Source organism: Phodopus roborovskii, unplaced genomic scaffold (assembly GCF_943737965.1).
Source record: "Phodopus roborovskii unplaced genomic scaffold, PHOROB, whole genome shotgun sequence".
Taxonomy (NCBI): Eukaryota; Metazoa; Chordata; class Mammalia; order Rodentia; family Cricetidae; genus Phodopus; species Phodopus roborovskii.
This window is the reverse complement of record NW_026126575.1, coordinates 8,260,950-8,282,524: the sequence shown is the minus strand read 5'-3', so window position 1 is coordinate 8,282,524 and position 21,575 is coordinate 8,260,950. Positions and strand designations below refer to the sequence as shown.

Below are 21,575 nucleotides of genomic sequence, written 5' to 3'. Positions count from 1 at the left end.
TAAGATAATATTTAACCTGTGTATGACAACTCCAAACTTAACAGCAATATTAGGCAGCAAAGCCTTTCTTTGGATGCCTTCCAAAAGATGTCACAAAAATTAACTGACTAAATATTCATCAGTGCCATCTGTGTAGTAATTAAAAGTGAAAACTGGCATCAGATCATCTTGTCAGCATGCCACCTTGAAGAATTATATAGTTTTTGGAAGGGCTGTTTCATAGATGGCCTGCTAATTAAAACGTAGCCTATAGGCAGCCGCAGTAGCCCCGCTCAGAGCTCTATGGAAGGGTGCCACACTTTAATTACTCATTTGCCAGTAAATACTAAACGTTTGCTTTAAGGTTTAAATCTTCATACTTGACTTCTGAATTTTGTTCATTTGATACATTCTTACTAGGAGCAGATTGACATTTTTGAAGGAATAAAGGATAGCCAGGCCCAGCGGATGGCAGAAAATCTGGGCTTCCTCGGGCCTTTGAAAAACCAGGTACATAGCCATTGAGCGCCGGCATGTTTGCCTCATTTTAGATAATATTGCAGGAACTTGCTTAATTTCTGCTAATGTTTGTGAATGACAGCAAACAAGATGATTGTGTATAAACCTTTCCCCAAATTGTTTATGATCAAGAAAATATTTCCTACTGTTCTAAGGGGTGATGTTTATGGTGTATGTGTATGTATCTGAAAGAGATGGGTGTGTATGCTTATGTACACGTATGTATGTGTGTGTGTGGTAGAGGTTTATATGTATGCATATAGATATGATAAATATATGTGTATGTATCTGTATGTGATAGAGTTATATATCTGTGTATGTGTGTGAATGCTAGTCTATGCCTGTAATTTTATGATGTGTATATGTATGTATGCATAAATGTATGAGTAATTATATAATGTGTATATATGTACATGCATTCATATATATTAGAGATATGTGTGAATACATATGAGGCAGTGTGTTTCAGGTTTATAATGTGTGTGTATATATAAATATATATTGTTGTATATATGTATGCATATACGAACATGTTGTATAGATTTATGGTATTTATATAAACATATATGTATGTGACAGAGGTTTGTATGTTTGCTGCAAGTATATACATAAACTTCATGCTGTTTGGGGATATCTTGTCACTATGATTTTGAGACAGAGGCTCATGTATCTCAGGTTGAACTTATGAGCCTTTAGTAGTCCTACCTCCTGAGACCTGGGATTACAGGCATGCACCACCACACCTGTTAGACATGATGCTTGGAATGTAACTAGGGGCTTTGTGCATGCTAGGCAAACATTCTACTCACTATGGCTTCAGACCTTTAATTTTTAAATTTTAAAAAATTTAAAATTTTTCTTAAGCATTGATTTTACTGCTTGGCATATACATGTCCGTTCTGTTAGGAATTTATTTCCAGCATCTGTATAATGGGAATAATGGCTACTGGCTGAGAAGTATATAACAGAGATTCAGTTTAGTCCTGTGTGAGAGTGATTGTTGATAGTACTCCATTAAAGATGGGCTTGTAGCTCAGTGGTAGAATTCTTGCCTTGCACTTTTGAGACCTGGATTTACTCCTAAGCCCCACTCCAAGCAAGATTATTATTGTGTATATTAACAATGCACATTATTTGACTAATTACTATTCTTTTATAGCCTGTGGGCATTTGAAGTGACTATTGATTGCATGCATGAAGGCGATATTTCACGCAGAACAATTAAAAATGTAACCAAGTTAGTAGTTCTGTCTTTTGATGTTGAAGACAAAAAGTGGTACTTCAAGCTTTTGGTGGACAGAATCTGTCATGAACATCCACTTTTGCCTTTGGTCTGACCAATAGCACAGGCAAGCTTCATCCCACAGCTAAGTCAGAAGAACTTTCGGCCTGCTTTCTTGTCCTTTCCCTCTTTAACCCCAAGAGGCTTCCTTAGTAACCCCGTGTGCCCTCACTGGCCTTGGTCCAGCCAGTTGTTATACATTAAGTTCTCCCACTTCAGTACTCCCCTTCAGTATTCCTGAGAATACAGAAACTTGAAGTTCCTTTTAGAAAATGGCATAGTGTTTGCTTATAACTGACACACATTTTCTCCCAAGCATCATACACTCCCTACAAATACCAGTGCTCTGTAAATAGTTGTTATATTTTATTGCCTGAGGAATAATAATAAGCAGAAAGACCTAGATGTTCAGGGAAGATTCAATATTCATTTAGAATATTTTCTTTTGTATTTTTTCTGTTTGTTTGTATAATATATGTATATATATGTGGAAATGTATGTCCATGGTGTGCATGATCAGAGGACAACTTGCTGGAATCATCTCTCTGTTTCCACTATGTAGGTTGTGGGGATTGATCTCAAGTCATCAGATTTGACAGGAAGAGCCTTTGCTACTATGTCATCTCACCAGCCCTATAATATTAGTTCTGTCTGTGGTTAGTTAAATCTTTGGGCATGAGACCTACAGCTCCTATTTAGCTCAGGGACAGCGATTTTTTTTTTCCTTCCAGCATTTAACTTTTAGATTTCAATTCTATCTCTGAAAGTGTGATAGTGATAGTAGGCAAGTCAAAGAAGGATAAAATGGAACAAGACTTCAGAAGTGTTTAAGAGACAGCAGACATCACTCATTTGAAAATGGAAGTATGTACTATTGAAAAGTGAAGTATTAATGATGGTAGAAGACAGGTTCTCCTGAACTAAGCTGCACGAAGGGACAAAATGGCCAGCCTTCAACAGACATCTAGAGAAAAGAATTGTTCTTTCTGAGACTGGCAGAGAGGAGTCAGTTTGTTCAAAGGGAGGTGCTGGACAAATTTTGTGCTCTGCGCTGTAGTGATTAGTTTCATGTTCTTAGAATGAGGCTGCTAACTACATTCGCCATTTTAAAAGATATATTTAAAAGCTACTCATGCAGAGATGTTGGTCCCTGAAAGCCAGTCTGTTGTGAAATCATGGTGTTGCAGTGATTTGGTCCCACATTTGATTCCAAGTATATTCAGTTACCTGTGCACATCCTCTGTGTCTACGCATGTGTGTTTCTTCCATATAGTCTCATTTGCTAGTTCCTAATCCCCATCACAGCAGGTATTCACTGCTGTGCTGTCACAGTTCATGGCATGCATATATATCACACATGTACTTCTGAAGCATTTGGCATGTGCAAGATTAAGTGAAATAAGATGTCTAGGCTGTCTACATTGAATGCTCCTAGGGTAGCAACAATAGGTATCAGAATATGGGTGCAAAATAAACCTAGAGTAGGTAAAAGCTACCCACCCATTTGTTTGAATGCTCAGTTTATGAACACAGTAGAGAGCTCTACAGATGATAATAATATTAAATATATCCTAAGACACCCTTGCTACCCCACATGTAAAGAGAAAATTATGGGTTATTTGTAATTCTTTAATAGCATAATTATATTTCCCCAGTGCCCCAAACACTGTTTCTAAATGTGCTGTGTAGAGAAGCAAAGATGAATATACAACTTCTTGGGGTCACCAAGGAGCCAAGTTTCCAAGTAATTTTTAAGTTAATTTATCAAGGAAAGGAGAGAAAGAATAAAAATTTTAAGACAGGATCTTACGTGTTACTGACTGGCTGACATCTTCATAGGTTTGACTCTTTATTTGCTCCCTGAGCGAGCTCTAATTGCATGTTTCTTACTTGTCTAGGCTGTGGCCAAAGTACTGAAAGGTAGTCATTATTTTCCAGGGGCTCATGGACTAATGGAGGTCATTCAGTAGGCATGAAGTAGGCATGGAGGGAAACAGGAGGAAAAAATGAGAATGAGTAAGGTGTGGATGGCTTAGAATTTACTGAGGGGTGCCCAGTTCGTTTGCACAGTAGAAAAGAGTTCGGCAAAGCTATCTGTAATATGTATAAAAACAGGAGTCTCTGATTGAGGATGCTGCTTGCCTTAAGGCCTGAAGGTTGCTGCAAAGGTGCCATGAGCAGAGAAAGTATGTGAGAAAAGCAAACATTTAAACACTCTTAGGTCCTCAGTCCTGTCATGAAGAGATGATCCAAAACCGAGGGACTGTGTGTTCATCTGCCAATGGCTGCCTTGGTAAAAACTGTATTCTGTATATTTTACCACAGTTTTTTTAAATGGTTGCAATAGATCTCATTTATGTAACTAAAGTTATTTCTAGTATACTATATTACTCATTAAATCATTTATTAGGTGTTAACTAGGCAGTGGCTGCAGAAGAGGATAAGCACAGGGACTGGGTAAATAGGGCCCTCTTACATGCACACATACTGGTGTACTGCAACTGTGTAAGGGACAGATCAAAACATCAAACATATATATATGTTTGATGTTGAGTCATTGTAAGGAGTTTTTCCTCCCACCGCTAGTCTTGTCCCACCGTCGTGCCAGCCCCAATTAACACCCCAAGACTCTGTAGTTGATATAATTCTGTTGGCCAGTTACTTGTTTCTTATCGGCTAGCGCTGTCTTAAGTATTAACCCATTTCTGTTAATCTATGTATTTCCACATGGTCTTATCTTACTGGGGAGTGGGGCCAGTGTCTGATCTCCCCAGTCTCTCCATGTTGACTCCTACTTAGTACTTCCTCTTTCCTCCTTGTCGACTAGTCCCGCCTGTCTTGCTTTCCTATTGGCCAACAGTGCTTTATTCATTAACCAGCATGAGAAACATATTCATAGAATGACATCTCCCATCAGATCATATGAGACCCATTCCAGCAACATAACAGGATCCAACATCAAAAACAAAGGCCAACCCCCAAAATATACTTAGTTACCATGTCTTGCACAACTTGGTCCTAGACACTCAGATACACATGGAAAAACAGAATTGGGTGGGCTCCTCTGATAGTGACACCAACTAAGCAAGAAAAACCAGCAACAAGCCAGAAACTCACCAGTTGATTTTAGATCTAGCCGCTGTTGTAAGAGGCCATTATTAGAGACACTCTCTAGCTGTATGCATCCCTGAGGACATTGTTAATGCTGCAGGAAGATGTGCTGATGCTCTTTGTATACTCTGGCAAAATTAGCACATGGACCAAAGGAAGGGTTTGCCAACTCCCATGGGTCTGAGGCACTGCAGTCCTTGACGTGGCTCTGCCATGTACTTGGGGCTCCCTCAGATCCCCACATTCCATAATTTGTGGTTGACTGGCTTTATAATGCAATATAGTTTAGTGGGTTTTAAGAAGTATCAGCATTGAAACTAGGAAACAATAGAACAAACTAGAAAAAAAAAATTGTGAGAGTTCTTTTAAATGACTTCAAAAATGAGATTGGCCTTTTGAAAGTCTGGCAAAAAGCCATGAGTCGCGAGTGATGTGATTGTCTTTAGATTCCCATGTGGTGGGAGTAACAGGAACCTGGTTGAAAGATGAATATTAAAGGAGAAACGTATTTGCAATTTACATGGCATAAAGAGCACATTTTAATCACATAAAACACTTTAAGTTAATGATTTTAAAAAAAGCTAAATCTCAACAAGAAAATATACAAAGTCCATAGGAAAGGAAATGCAGATGTATTTTAGGAGCTAGAATGATGCTCAGACACATTCACAACATGAAGTTTTTATCACACTACATACACAATACTTGCTCTCCCGTGCCATGCCGAGCCTGATGCAGATGCTGAGTGCAACGTCTTTCTGGACTGCCTTGTGGTTGTTGAGGGTCGCTTCCTGAGCACTTCAAAATGCTTTCAGAGTTGTGGGGGAGGGTTTAGTGTTTGAGCATGCACAAGGTACTGAGTGCAATCCTGAGACACCATGATGGTGAAGGCTGGGCCTGTTTCATACCCTTGTAATATCAATGCTGGAAGTAGAGACACATGCATATGTGGGTCTCACCAGCCTAGGCAACCTTGGTGAGTCTCCAGGCCAGTGAGAGATCCTCTCTCATAAAACCCCAAAATGGATACTTTAGAAGAACAATATCCAATGTCTCCACATGCCGTTCATATACGACATATTATTCATTACACATTTGCATATGGCCACAAACAAACAAGCACCTGACCATATACATATGCAATAAATAATAAATAAAATGTTCCCTTTCACTGTGCTCCTCTGTGGGAATTTTTCCTATAAATACCTAGTCACGTGTATTACAGACACAGGAAAGGTGACATTTCAACTAAATGAGGCTATTAGAAAGAAGCCATATGGTCATTTTTTAAGTTATGAATGGTAGTATAGCTATACAATAAAATATGATCTGACAATTAAAAGGATGTCCTATTTATCCTGGCAGTGAAGGTTTCTATTAATAAGGATAGAGGCATTTGTTGTTTGGAAAGATGGGAAGTGTGCATCTTAGCATGTGCATAGAATGTATCTCAGACAAAACAGAAGCTGTTGGTGTCTGCCTCAAAGGATCTGGAAAGCTATCATGGGGAAGTAGAATCATGAGAAACTCTGATATACCTACTTATACAATATTTAGTAGTAAACAGATTGTGTCTTGGTCTGGTATAATAGCAAGTGCTGGCAACCCTACTTCCTAGGGCAGGTGAAGCAGAAAGGCCGTGAGTTTGAGTTTGCACGATAAGGTGGAGGTCAGTCTGGGAAACATCTTAAATCCCTGCCTTGAAAAGAAAAAAAATTCTTTTTAGCCTTACACATCGGATTTATTTATGTACATCAGATTTCAATCAGGATTTAGAAAATTTTCACACAGACCTGAAATAGTTAAGATTCAGATATTTTGATATCTGTAGAAATGCTTTAGCCAAATCTGGGACAGCTTTCAGTATTGAATCTATCTAGTATGAATTTATATAGAGAGATTTTATTCGTAGGTGTTGTAAGAACTGGTGGAGTTAAGACTGAAGGAGTAGAAAGGTCCCCTTATCCCCTGTTCCCCCCATCACGTAAACCCCATGACAGGACAGAACTGTAAGCTAGCTGGCCCAGCATCACAGAAGCTTGCCCTACAGGTATCAGATGCTCTGTTATACAAAGGGCCACATGGCTCTTATGGTACACAAGGACGGTCATGGTGAACATACAGTAGCAATGGGAAGTAAAACAGAGCCAAGAATGAGTGTCACCCTGTATTTAACCACAGTTACACGGGCTTCCTATTTTTGCCCAAAGTGTGGAGTCTCCTGGAGGAATGATGACCCCATGTGTGCTGCCCAAAGCTTCCCCTCCCTGATGTGAGCAGTGAGCACATTAGCTGAGAACAACAAATGGGTAAAGTGCAGCCATGGTAACGTCACAGGGCTATGTACACATGTTCTCTGTGTCCAGTGGGAGCTGGACCGTTCCATGACTGGCCTGTTTAACACTTTGATCTTTCTGTCTCACAGTTTCCATCAGACACTCAGGAATTGCTTGATGAATATAATAACCATTTTATTCCAGCCTAATAAGGAAAACCTTGTCATTAGAAAATCTCAAAAGCCTGTTTACCTTTTTACTTAAATGGAGGTGTTTGTGTTAGTGATTTAGCTTATACTGCAGTCTAACATGACTAACAGGGACATGATAATTCACAAAAGGATTAATGGTGCTTTTAGCCTGAGCAGAAAATATTTTGTTTTCTTAATAATGGTCTCTTTTAGTGTCTGGAGGAAAGTTGAGCAATCTCTTCTAATGAATAGCAGTGGAAATTAAAATCATCATGGTTTTCAATTTTTCCCTTCAGAAAACCTAACTGAAAATAAAGACATAATTTGCTAATTTGAAGATTCTGTTAAGGGTGCAAAATAAACTTTCTTTGCTTGGGTGTAATTCCTTCTCACTTGATCACTTAGGCAGCCGACCAGATTAAAAAGCTGTATCATCTCTTCCTGAAGATTGACGCGACTCAGGTGGAAGTGAACCCCTTTGGTGAAACTTCAGAAGGACAAGGTAACCAACATCAGAAAGGAAGAAAGACAAATGGACTTTTCTCATTATGCATGTAAACTGTAAATTAACTTGCAAAAAAAAAAAAATCTGCAGTAGCAGCAGCAGCAGTGTTGAGTTCATTTCAGTAATTTAATTTGAGCTCATTTCAAATGCTCCCATGACGGTGCTCAGCATTGTAGCATGTGGGTTGCTGTAGGCAGATGCCAAGCCTTCCTGGGAGCTACTGCCTACCTGACTTTAACCCCCTTCAGTTCTTTCATGCAGACGAGCACAGAGCCCCTGTTTTTCAATTTCCTGCTGATAGAAGGATTTGGGTTTAATAACTGCACCTGATTCTTTCTGAACTGTTTGATGCTCTTGAATTTGTAAACTCCCTGCACAGCTTCCACCATCTTGGAGAAGCTTCTATTCTGCACACACTAGCCTTATTTGCTTTAGGTAAAGGTGGTATTGGGGGGGGGGTTTCTCTTCCAGCAACAACTTGTACCACTGTTTGCTGTTTTATGCCTCAGCAAATACCACCACTGCAGGGTGTCTTGACTAGAGATGAATTCATAGCAAAAGTTTTTAATTTCATGGAGGAGTTCTGAGGAGAGGGTGGCAGATAGAATAGCTCAAGCCAAAATATAAGCTCACAGACTTTGCCTTTTTCCATGCATTGTGAACACTGACTAAACAGGTCTTTGTCATTGAATACATGGAAGAAGCTGAATATGTAAATGCAGATACTACTGTGGGGACAAAGGTGTTTTTCCTAAGTAGAGGTTTTGTAGTCAGGTTCAGAAAACTTAAAAGACTCTCTTTGGAATCCAGAGAGACCTCAGGACAAATTCAGATTCTACATCCATCATATTCTAGCTACAGATCTGCACACTCCTCTGGCTAAGCTTCAGGTATATAAAAGAAAAACTTTTATTAATCAAAGAGGTAAAAATGATAACTATACTATAGACCGGTGAGCTGGTTATGCATCTAGAGTGAAATACAGAATAGGCCCATATCCACATTCATGAAAGATCTTTCCTCTGCTTAGCCAGTACAAGAATTTTTCAGGAAAACCAGTGTTCAACTAATGGGCAAGTTCATGAAAACCACAAGATTAAAGCTGTACTAAGTTGTATATGTGCAAATCATGTTTATTTAATCTTGTTTTATAAGATTTATATGTATGTGTGAATTATGTACACCATTTGCCTACAAGTGCCTGTAGAGGCTAGAAGTACGTGTCCACTGGCTCCTCTGGAATTGCAGTTACAGGCATTTGTGGTCCTTCTCATGTGTATGCTATGTCCTGAGCTCCTAGCTGCAAGTGCTGCAAGTGTTCTTAATCACTAAGCCATCCCTCCAGCTCCTCAAAATTACTTTTTAGTTGCTGTTGCGATAAAGCCATTAGTATTGTACATAAAGAAGAGGAGGAAGAGTTGAAACTGTTTTGAACCTATGTTCCAGGCACTGTGAGAACCTTTCACAAGTAGCCCTTCAAAAGTGAAATTCATCATTTCCATCTTTAAGAGGATCAGACATTTAGCATGACTCTTCATGGACAGCTAGTTCTGCAAAATGGGATGGGAACCCTTGGTTCAGTGTGCATGGTTGTCCTGCCATGCCAGATTAGCTAGAGAAAACTACCTGTGTTTGTTTGTTTTTCTGGTTGTTCTGTTGTAAACTAGCATTTTGCTCTTATTAGAATGCCCCAGAAATAGTCCCACATTTTGAAAACACAAGTAACATGCATGGTGCATTCTCAGAACTGAATGCTGATACTCAAGAAATGAAGGTATTTACTACAAAGGCTATTCAATATAATATATGGAGCCAACCCTGGCTGTGCAGGTCAGTAATCCCAGCTACAGGAGAGTCTTGAGCTCTGGAGCATCATGGGCTACAAAGCAAAACCTTGTCTTAAGAAAAGCCTGAAGAAAGGGGCCAGTGACATGGATCCCTCAGGAAAGTACTTTCTTTGCAAGCAGGAAGATCTATTTTTTTTCCTAGACCTCAGTAAAGAAAAATTTGGATGTGGTGGTATTTGTGTGATTCACCACTTGGGAGGCAGGGACTAGGCATCCCTGACCTACTTGGTAAGTTCCAGGGTAGTGAGAGGCTCTGGCTCAAACAGTAAATGGATAGTGCCTCAGTAATGAAGCTTGAGGTTGTCTGTGACCTCTACAAGCATGTGTGATCATGTGCATAGAGATAAACAACCTTGAAAGAATGAAGAGCCCGAGGAAGGGAAATGTCCTGTGGGGTAGGGTGACAATTTTGCTGTAATATTTTATTCACCCTTGTGAAGGGGACTACGTGAGGAACTTTCCTTGGAAGGTGTTCACAAACTTTATGAAGGCCAGTGTTTGCTTTTTAATTAATAAGAACAGGAGAAAATTATGAGTATTTTTAAGGAATCATCACAAAACACATTCTGTATGTACAGTTCATTAAAGCAGAAGACTTACATGATATTTTTAAGACCAAAATTATCTTTAGCTATTAATTTGTTCATTGTACCATAAAAGTTTGGCTATTGAATTATAATCACAATTAAATGAGAGTGTTGGTTTATAAATCTAATGAGCAGTAGTCAAATTAAACCCAATTAGGAAATGGTGATTAATGACCGAATGTACAAGTTGGGTCTTTCTTTATCTTTGTCACAGTCCCTCACAGTAGGCCTCTATGCAGGAGCTATAAATGCAGTCATTTAGATCTTAGCAATGTTGATAATGTGTAGAATCTAACTGCTTACATTGTTTCTATTTAGGTCACTAACAGCGCATTTCACACGAAAACTTAATTATTGTTCTTATAATTTGGAGACTTAAGAGCTGTATATCACAAAAACATTTTGACTTAAGTTAAGTCATTTGTTTATAGGTGTCTTTCTTCCTTGATTTTTTTAAAAAAAATTTACTGTATTGTTCATGTTCTTCCACAACATCCTGTTAAGTGAAAAGTGGTCATATCATTAACATCAAAGCTGCTGAGTCACCCTTGGGAAACATTTGACATGGAAGAATTACAGTCTAAGAACAATTCCTTCCAATATGCTTAGCAATCTCCTTCAGAGGGTAATTTGACACTGGGTTTTATTGTGCTTTGATGACTCTTTGCTAGGATTATAATGGTTGCTAGTGACATATAAAAACCTATTAACCTTGTATAGTTCTTATTTACCAGTTCCTAAGTGGGTTACTTTTACTCACTTAACAGGGGAGTTCAAGCTTGTGTATGGCTTGTGCTCTGTAAAGAATGAGGCTTCTCTCTTAGTTTCTGTGGAGCCCAAATCTGTTCATTCAGCTGAAGAAATCAAATGGCCCTGCTTTCTCTGAATTGTTCTAACTTAGCCAGTCTCTTTGTGCTGGGAGTAAAGATGGTGTCCAGTGTTTACCATTCTAGCACCATAGAAAGCCCTACACCTGATTCTCATTAGCCTTGTTTAGCCACATGTCCAGCCTAGGCCAGACATTCATTGGTCAGTGTTTAGGAGAAAGGCCATTCATTTCCCATTGAAAACAGAACAATAAAGTCAAAACACCTCTACAGGAATGAGTTAGCCTTTATTGAAACTAAAGTAAATTGTTACTTGAGTAGTAAAGAGACGTTAACTACTCTCTTCCCTGATTTAATTGTAGTACCAAATCATTACAGTAAATCTGTAGCCACATGAGGACATTTTTTTTTTTTTCCCTTACAGATTTATGTAACTGTCTGTTGTCCATTATTCTTTCATTTTGTAAAGCCACTCTGGGATTCTGCATCACGTTTTATTTCCCCCTCCACCATCTAGGATCAGAAAAAGATTACTTTTTGCAGGTATTTAAACAAATGATGAGTACTTTATCTATGCCCCAGGAGATATTTGTCAGAAAGTTGTCACAACTTGACAGTTGTGCTTTTGACACCTGCTTGGTAAATGTAGGGAGGTTGCTAGCCATCCTACAGTGCTGGGAGTGATTCCCCCCCCCCCCCCCAGTCTACAAGTTAGCTCTATGTGGAGATGCCTCCATTCACTGAACTGAAGAAGTGAGAACCACTTAGAACAGTGACTGTGTGGCCCAGATTCCTTGAGAATTAAAGCTGGATAATCCAAAGTTAACTGGCACATCAAATTCCTTTCTTCAGATTTCCTTAAATAACCACCCTGTTGCTTCATGCTAACAAGTGCCCAAGCTGTTAGTGGGTGTCCTCTGTCTTTCTCATTATATACAAGGCTCTATTTTCACAATCCTTTTTGGCTCTGTACCCCCACCTTCACCCCACACCCCCTCTCTCCTCCTATCTATTTTCTCTTCATAGCAACTGGAGAAAAGTTCTAAAAGCTATACAACTCTTGAAACATCAATATTTAATGGAAAGTGGGACTCCTTTTAAAGATCAGCATTTTGAAGCTGACTTGGCAAGGCACATTTGAATAGCACATTATGGTTGTTTATCACAAATCAAACATAGCACATTGCTTCAAGACAGATTATTTTCCAAACTAATTATGACAGTCCTACTTCCTGCTGTTTTTCTGTTCCTTTTGTGTGTGTGTCTCCTTGTGAAATGCATTTTTTCCTTTTGTTTAATTCAGTGGCACATTCTTCTGTTGAAAGAGAGGTCAGAGACCTCTCACTGCTGGGCATGTTCTCCATCAAGGTGGATGAATTAGCAGCTTGCAAAATCTCACACCACTAAACAAAACAGCACAAACACCCTATGAATTTAAGTACCTTGGCTTTCTTTGATATTTGTTCAGAAGGGAAATTCATTTGTATAATCTATCAACCATGTAACATTATGTTTTTGATGGTGGAAATTGTTTTATAAATATTAATAGGTATTTTTTTTTCTTCTACTTTGTACACAGATTGGTTTTTGTTCAAGATGAATTTTCTATAGAATTGAGGTTTCAGTTATGTGACACTGAGATTCTTAATGTCTGAGCTAACTAAGCTCCCCATTTCTGAAAGTACATTTTATCATGGTTATCTGTTGTCAAATTAAGGGGGAAAGCTAAGGTTTAAGCAAGATGGCACGTTGATTTTATTGGCCCGTTGTTGACACAGACATGAATCCAGCTGTAGCAGGACAGCTCTGCAAGTACATTTGGAAGAGTGTCAACAGAGAATGAGCATCTAAGAGTCCATCAGTATGCAGGGGTTAATCTCTCCTTTATGCAGGGTTTCTCTCTCCTTTTTGTGTAGCTTTTGTTTGTTCTCTTTTACATTCTTCCTGGATAGTTGGACATACTTAAAACAAGTACCTTTTTGACTATATAAGGATATTATGTATGTGGGTGGTTACTAGTCTATTGAAGCAAGATACAGAGGTGTATCTAAGTAGGGATTGCTAGAAAGTGTCAGTAAATATATGGGGGTTTGTGAACCTTGTGGTCTGTATTGCAGTTACCACAAATGCTGTTGTCCTAGACAGTATAAAAATGCACAAACAGGTGGTGAGCTGGCTTGAGAGACATAATTTCCTACCCCTGGTGCAACTTTTCATATCTTTAGCCACCATTTAGTCAAATATATTTAATTTGAGGGTCATCAAAAGCCTCTCACCCTTTGGTTAAAACTTTCCTGCCATGACAGTTATGCTGTTAAAAAGTGTTAGTTATTAAAATTCTTGCTCTGAGACAGTTCTGTATTCATATGATTGCTGATCAAGTACAGCAGGAAGCCTGTACACATGTAAACTCCAGGAGACATTCATTTATGTCTACTCCAAATAGAAAGCTAGGGTTGGTGAAAGAATTATAAAGACTATAGTAATTTATTGAGATGAGAAGAGTTCTGTAAACTGAGCTACAATAATGGGAAGCTCTAAGCATGCAGAATGTCATGCTGGTAATCATATTCCCCTGTGAGGCTGGGTATCATGCATAGCTTCTCCTTCTGCCAGCACCACACAGTACCAACAACTCTGATCCTGTTTATAGATAAGGGCTTTGGGTTTAAGAGAAATCATGTGACCAGAACTAGCTGCTTGGGCAGTGCAGCTTTATATCTGTGACCTTGAAATATATGTGACAGTCTTCCTACTACTAGGCTCTCAGCATAGACCACTCAGTTCAGTTCTGACATTGCATGCTAATTTTGAGAGTCAGAGTCATAGTAAGGGTTCTGTCTCAGAAGACTGATTCTTTCCTTTGATATCACTCAGAGGCCTATATTGGGCACTTTTGACCAGCCAGCTTACTTCGGTGTCCTTACAACTTGCTCTTCAGTTCTGGTCATCTGTCATGGTGTATCATTGCATTCTGGGAAATACTTTCTATCCATGTCAGATACAATGGAAATTTAAAATTATTTCTAGGAAATCCCTGTGCTGAGCTCTGTATTAGAAAACAGAGCCAAAGGACAAGTATTAGAATAAAATATCTACGCAATAACTCCATTGCTTAGAAAGTTACGAGGGTTTTAGGATCTCTATGCCAAGAATTAAATTTGGAAACTACTGCTACCTTTTCAATTTGAATCCTGTCCCCCCACACTCATTTTTTTATTTTTTTTTTACACTGGGTCACCCCCTACATTATAAAGCTGTTTTAAAGGTTCTGACTCAGGGGACTTTGGAGACATGTGACATAGCTTATATAAGGATGGAAAAATTTAGCCTAAGTCTCCCTAGACTCTGCCCCCTTGCAGTGAGTAGGTAAAAGGTCACATTTTTGACTATTTACAACAGGGCTGTTTAGGATAGCACCTGTGAGTGAGTGAACACAGGAAATGAGCCTTGTCACACCACCCAGAAGCCCTAGCAAAAGCAGACTTCCTGGGCTAAGCGCATGCTTGGATAGTTCAAATTAATTGGTCCACACTGGATGCTATGAGATGATTGGTTTACGATACGCCGGCTTTGTTGTAACCCTATAAAAGCTGTCTAAACCAAGTACCCAGGGTTTCCAGTCCTCTACCCCATGTGGAGTATGGCTATAGACCCCAGTGCACTGGAATATAAAAGACCTCATGCTTTTGCATCAAGATTGCTTCTCGTGAGTGATTTGGGGTGGCCGCCTTTCCTGAGTCGGGGCGTGAGGGTCCACACCCTCTGCGGGTCTTTCACTTACAGAATAGTTCACTGGGGCTTTTGAAAGTTATATCCATACCCATTTTCTTGCCTACTTTCTCTGCTTCCTGGTCTGCTCAGGTATAAACAGGCATTGCCCACATACTCCCACAGCACAGCCAATTGGTCAACCACACCTTACCACTAGGATGCACTGAGATCACCAGGCAGAGCACATCCTTCTTTTCTCAAGTGACTTGTGTCAGGTATGTTGTCATAGTCATGTAGAAATAACTGAACCGACCAAAGGATATCAGACAGACAACAGACAGACAAAGTCACTGAGGCTATTATGGATAGGTCACGCTGGCCTTTACTTAAAATCCCCCTAACTCAGCCTCCTAAGTTATGCCTTCTTGACTAACTATTCTTACTTTACTTCACAGTTGGGCAGTATTTTTAGTTTCCCAGAGCTCTTGGATCTGCACACATTGATCTTTTGCCAGACAGGGAGCATCTGACCAAAGGCCACTGTAGATGCTCCCCTGTGGTTTCCACAGCTCTCCTTTTCAAGCACTGAGTTACCTATCCAGTTCCCAGGCTGGTCATCAAACAGCAAGTTCCTTTTTGCACTTGGTATGCACATCATAACACAAAATCTTTGGAAAATCTCACTTTGCAGGCATTTGGTTGGGACTGCCTTCTGAACTTTGCATACATCTCCATTAATTATCCTTTCTCTGGAGCAGCTTGCAACTGTATTTTTGTATTAAGGGGCAAAGTTTAGCTTGGAACTATTTTGATTTACTGGTTTATTGATCTTGACCAAGAATTCTTTTATTTGCAAGTCTTCACTTAGAAAGTCAATTTGATAGCCTTTGCCCATTCATTTTGAAGGTGTCACTTACAACTAATCTTGCCAGTGAGTAATGGAGGAGCTAAAATTACTAATAAATTAATTAGAATGTATTTATAAACCCAGTGGAAAGCCAAGCATGAAGTTGCTTTTCTATTGATTATTATACCGGTCATTAACTGCTGAGAAAGTGCCTTTGCACGGAGCACAGAGCACTGGCCAGTTCCTTTGGTAATTGCAGGATTCCTTCATTGCAACTACACCATTGTGGAAAATAATTACTCCTTCACTCCATGTATTCGTCGTGTGGGCAGTTGTTGGAAGTTTGTGGCAAAACCTGGGACCTAAACAGGTGTCATCTTCCATGTAAGAATTTCTTTTGTCAGTCAGTACTCATTTATGTAATTTTTGTCCTCTTTCGTTTTCTACCAAGTCTTCTTGAACATAAATCTACCAGTTCTGCACAGATGTGCTCCAAACACTTGAGTTATGTGCAAAAGAACCTGGAGGAAATCTCACTGGTGCCTGTGAGTTCAGGGTACCATAAAGCAGTGGTTTTTTTCTAGGAAGCAAGTGTACTTAGCTGGCCATGGCCATTGCTTTTTTTTTTTTAAGTCCTGGGAAATGATGGCTTGCATTTCAAAAGTGAAGTGCTTCTCAGCAAAGTTCAAAGAAACAGCATAGCATCTGTAAATGTTTGACCAAAGATACTTGCTTATTAATATCTCAGATACAATCAGAGACTGTTGCGATGGCACAGTGGAACAGGAAAAAAGTTTCTGCCGCAAGGGATATAAGCATGCTGGAGTCCAGGTACTGCAGATGTTGTCCCCTTTCACAAAGCCGTCACCTAAATGTCCTGTTTGCAGTCCTTGTAATGAAAGGCGCTCATAGAGTGAGTTCTGCAAGCTGTTTGTGTACAGTATGGATGTCCACCTCTAGCAGAGGATGTAGACTGTAGTGACAGAGATGCCTGACCGCTTGGCATTGACAGACCTGACAAGTCATAAGATATTTCTGCACAAACCAAAGACATATTCCCAGGTCAAGAAAGTGTGTACACTTGGGATTGCTTTCACACTTCTTTACAAGTGAGGAAACCAAGGCCCACTATGAATCGAGCCATCTTACCAAGGTTATGGAGTTAGTAATGTATACTAGAAATGGTTCAAAGAACAGATTTCAAGATTTCTTACTCCAAAAAGTTTGAAGAAAAAGAAAACAAAAACAAAAATCTGTGGTGGACAGATATGTAAGTTTGTTTCTTGCAGTTGTCATTTTGAAATACATGTGTATGCGAGATATCATGCTGTATACCTTAAATATATTCAATTTGATTAATATTGAGATGTAGAAGACTTTGGAGTCAAATTATAAAGCATGTATTCTGACTCAGCATTCTCTTTCATTAAGTCCAGAAATATTAAAAGAGTAGTAAGAGGGTACTGATAAAATATGCTTTACATGGGATGTCAGGGGATGGAGGAGAAAAAAATTTGGAGTCATTACTGTGGTTTGTTTGTTTGGTTTTGCTGCACAAAAGGGAAAGACGATGCTCACCTGCCCCATATTATTAACTATAAGCAATACAGTTATAACCATGATTCCAGGGTGCAATGTGCCAGCCTGTAGCTTTAAGTGGATGCTGGTGAGCGTTGTTGTTGTAGTATTATTGAGCAGAAACTGACATGTGTGACTTATTGTCCTCATTGCTAAAATGCCAATTCCTCAGAACAGGGGTCCTGTCCTATTTGTCTCTGTGGCCTACAGGTTTAAACATTAAGAAAGCAGAGGTGGCTTCCCTGCCTATGGTTGAGTGAACTGGAGGGCCTGCTTTCTTTTCTCCTGTGACTGCTGGCCTGAAGAACTCAGGTCATGGGCTCCCAAGATTCTCAGGTGTAGCCTCCTCTTCTCTTTATGTAGTTGTCTGTTTTGATGCCAAGATAAACTTTGATGACAACGCTGAATTCCGACAAAAGGACATATTTGCTATGGATGACAAATCAGAGAATGAGCCCATTGAAAATGAGGCTGCCAGATATGATCTCAAGTACATCGGACTCGATGGGAACATAGCCTGCTTCGGTAAGTACCAGCCCCAAGTCTGGAATTTTATAGGATTTCTGAAATACCATTTCCTAATAGCTGTTAAAATAGGTGTCTCTTATAGTGTCACTTGGAAGCAGCATTTCCTCTCAAGATCCATTTTGATTGATGGTCACTCATTTAAAGCAGTTTCTCAGCTCTGACACTGCTGAGCTTTTGGATTGGATAAACTTTTGTTCTTTGAGGGCTGTCCAGGATGGAAGGTTCGGTAGTGTTCCCCACCTCTAGAGACAGCTAACTTTGTGGAAATGAAAAAAGGGAAGGAAAGTGTCCAGATGTTTCCAGGCATCTATAGTGTGCGGCAGCATTCCAAAATAGAGTGCCAAGAGGCTGGAGAGATGGCCACTGGTACCTGACTGCTGGGCAAACATCAAGATCTGTGTTTGGCTCCATGGCACACACACAAAAGCTGGGTATGATAGTATTTGGTGATATCCACAATTCTACAGAGACAGTTGAATTGAGGCTGTCCTGCCAGTCTAACTAATTGATAATCTCTAGATTTAGTGTGAAATCTGTCTTAGAAAATGAAGTGCAGAAGCAGTAAAGAAACACACCCAACACCAACCTCAGGCCTACATATACATCTGCACATGTGCGCATGCACGCACACACACATGCCCATGTGCATGTACATATTAAAAGAACCATGCACTTAAAGCATCTCAACTTCATTTACTAAAACTTACAACTTCATATGCTAGGAACTGTGGAGAAGCTGGACTCTGAGCCAATTTTTTTTTTTTTTTCAGAGTATTCTCATTTTTTTTTTTTTTCTATGTTTGTGATAGAACATTCTGACTAAAAGAAACTTAGGAGAAGTCAGAGTTTATTTAGCATACAGGCCACAGTCCATTATTGAGGGAAAATAGGGCATGAACTCAAGCAGGAACTTGAAGCAGAAACCAGGCTTGCAGTCTCAGTTGCTAGTTTATTACTTCTTATACAGCGTAGGTCCACTTGCTCAGGGAATGGTGCCACCCATAGTGAACTTTTGTAACTCATCAATCACGGTAACCCCATACACATTTGCCCAATAGCCAGTCTGATCTGGACACTCCCTCAGTTTGGACTCGCTTCTCAGGTGACTATAGGCTGTGTCAGGTTGACAGTTAAAGTTAGCTAGGGTGTAGAGGAAGGGGTGGAGAGCATGCATTCTAACCATTTCACCAACATTTCAGATTGAATGGTAACCAGTTTCCAAAATACTTAATTCACTATGGCAGTTTACTGATCAAACAACGGGCTCTATCATAGTCATCTAATTTAATGAAGATGGCTTATGTAGCTGAGATAAGAATGGATCTGTAGAGGCAATAAAATTTCAGTTATTGTCCACGGCTTCTAGTGCTGTGATTTATTTGCTCCCAGCTTAATTTCACACGACTATGTTTCCTTTAGAAACAATTCATTTCACTGGAAACTGAGGTCTTCATCTTAATGGAATTAAAATAAAAAAGATTTGTTGCTCATTAAAACAACAGCATCTTTATATTAAGAAGTGAAGAAACTCAGCAGCTCGCTGTTCAATACAATGGAAAATGGCATCCATTTACAATTGATACCTAAGGCTTCTGCTTTGGGTGGGAGTGCTGTCTGAATGGTTCTGATCAGTCACACCCTCCTGGCCGCAATAAGCAAACATACTTGCAACATCTGTAGACATTTGGAAAGGGGGAAGTCTGGGGTGTGTTTTGAACTATTAAATACAGATATTTCTGTATGAATGTGTCTCACAAACTCTGATTCCACTTCACACTTCTTGAGGATCTTTTATGACACACACACTCTTTTTATGATGGATAAGACATGCTTTATTTGCAGAGCTTCTTGGTACACATTAACCCACCCCAGGATACAGGTCCCCACTCCCTATTTTTATTTTGGTGTCCCCCACGTTGATTAAGGTAAGCATAGTTCACAGGCTTTTCTGGGACCATTTAATTGTCAGAAAAAGTAATGGTGTTTTACTTTGAATGCTTTGCTGAGTTGCAATACCCCCAGTCCTTGTTACTTGAGGACAGTAATTCTCTAATTAAACATGAGAAGAAAAGAAAGTGTGATTGATCAATTCCTGCAAAGCAGGAATTTAGTGCTAAAATGCTACTTCAGTTCTTAAGAAAGGCCCATGAATTGTCTTACTTTAATTGTAGTTTTAATACTGGGTTAGTAATCTTGATCTTGGGTTGTTTTGATTTTGATTTTCAAAATTATTTGTGTGTGTGTGTGTGTGTGTGTGTGTGTGTGTGTGTGTGTGTGTGCACGTGCACGCTAATGCTCCCTAGAGTTCAGAAGAGGGTATTCAATCCCTTGGACCTTCAGTTATAGAGGTGGTTGGGAGCCCAGGTGCTGGGAACCAAATTCAGGTTTTAATTAATCACTGAACCACCTCTGCAGCCCCTTGCTTTTGCTTCTTGAGACTGGGTTGTACCTGTGCCCAGGCTGTCCTGGTACTTACTTACTGTGTAGCTTGGGCTGGCTTGAGTTCAGGTTCACCCTGCTTTATCTCTGAGAGCTAGGATTCTAAGGGTTATGTTACCATGCCCCTGCTTCTTACACTGATTTACAGAAGGAGCATCAAGGGATGCTGGTTTGGGCTCAGTTATTTCTCCTTTGAGTTACTGTCAGTAAGATCATATAAAGATGATGCCTGTAGTAGGTGAAGAAAGAGCAGAACCCTGAGAAGTTGGGTTATTCACAAAAGGGTACACATTCAGAGTAGGGACGAGATAAGTGCCACTCTTGGCTCAATCCATTTGAACAGCTAGACACTCCTCACAGCTTTTATTCTTTCTGCCCATTCTCCTACATGGAGCCTTTCCAGAACCCACAGCCAATTGGTTCATCCCCTTAACTGTTTCTTTTGATTTGAATTACTGGTGAATCCTCATCATTCCTATTTTCTTGCTTATTCTTTGGATATACTAATTCTGATTGTTCATTATAAATGGATATGAGTTTATGAACTGAATGGAATTCCAACCAAGGCACAGATTGGCCTGGAAATGATAGGGCTCTCATTTGGCTTTGGATGTTCACACACCTTTTTCCAAGCTGATTGGTCTGTCCTATGTCATATGCTATTTGCGTTTCAGTGAATGGTGCTGGATTAGCCATGGCTACTTGTGACATTATTTTCCTGAATGGAGGGAAGCCAGCTAACTTCTTGGACCTTGGAGGTGGTGTAAAGGAATCCCAAGTCTACCAAGCATTCAAACTGCTCACATCCGATCCCAAGGTAATGCTTCTTTAGTAGAAATATGCCATAGTGTTTGTCTTCTTGCCTCCAGATGATGCAGCTTGGCACTTGATGATAAGAATGAAGCAGACAATATGTATTTTGCAGCCTCAGGTACAAATACCTACAAAGTCATGGGACCTGGAACAGAACATAAAAGACAGTGTGTCAAGCAATGATGTGACATTGATTGGCATGTATTGGGGTAATGGATACCAAACCATTAGTCATTTGTTTACATGACTTAGGACTCATCCACACATTCCTTTTGTAAGGAATATTCAGAATTTATAGAATTATAGCATCACACATCACAATGTATAATATATGGAAGAAATAATAGTCTTGCTTTTTCTACATATTCAGTCTTCATCCTTTTTTTTAAGACAGTTGGTAACATACGGATTAAGTAGTAAATTATTGAATGCAGTTTTCTAAATTCTGTTGTTGATTTGTGTAAATCTTTTTCTTTTTAACTTGACTTTAGGGGACTGGAATGCAGCCACTGTGCCCAGCTAAGGTTATTGC

The 21,575-nt window shown here is 39.6% G+C and overlaps 1 protein-coding gene across 1 annotated transcript in view; it reads left to right on the top strand.

The window, feature by feature from the left end:
• Window positions 1–21,575, top strand: part of Suclg2 (succinate-CoA ligase GDP-forming subunit beta) — a 248,084-nt gene that overhangs the window by 129,455 nt on the left and 97,054 nt on the right. The window contains exons 6-9 of the mRNA XM_051203291.1: window positions 400–489; window positions 7,764–7,860; window positions 17,627–17,788; window positions 20,905–21,047. Coding sequence (XP_051059248.1) covers window positions 400–489; window positions 7,764–7,860; window positions 17,627–17,788; window positions 20,905–21,047 — 492 coding nt within the window. The remainder of the gene's footprint in view (window positions 1–399; window positions 490–7,763; window positions 7,861–17,626; window positions 17,789–20,904; window positions 21,048–21,575) is intronic.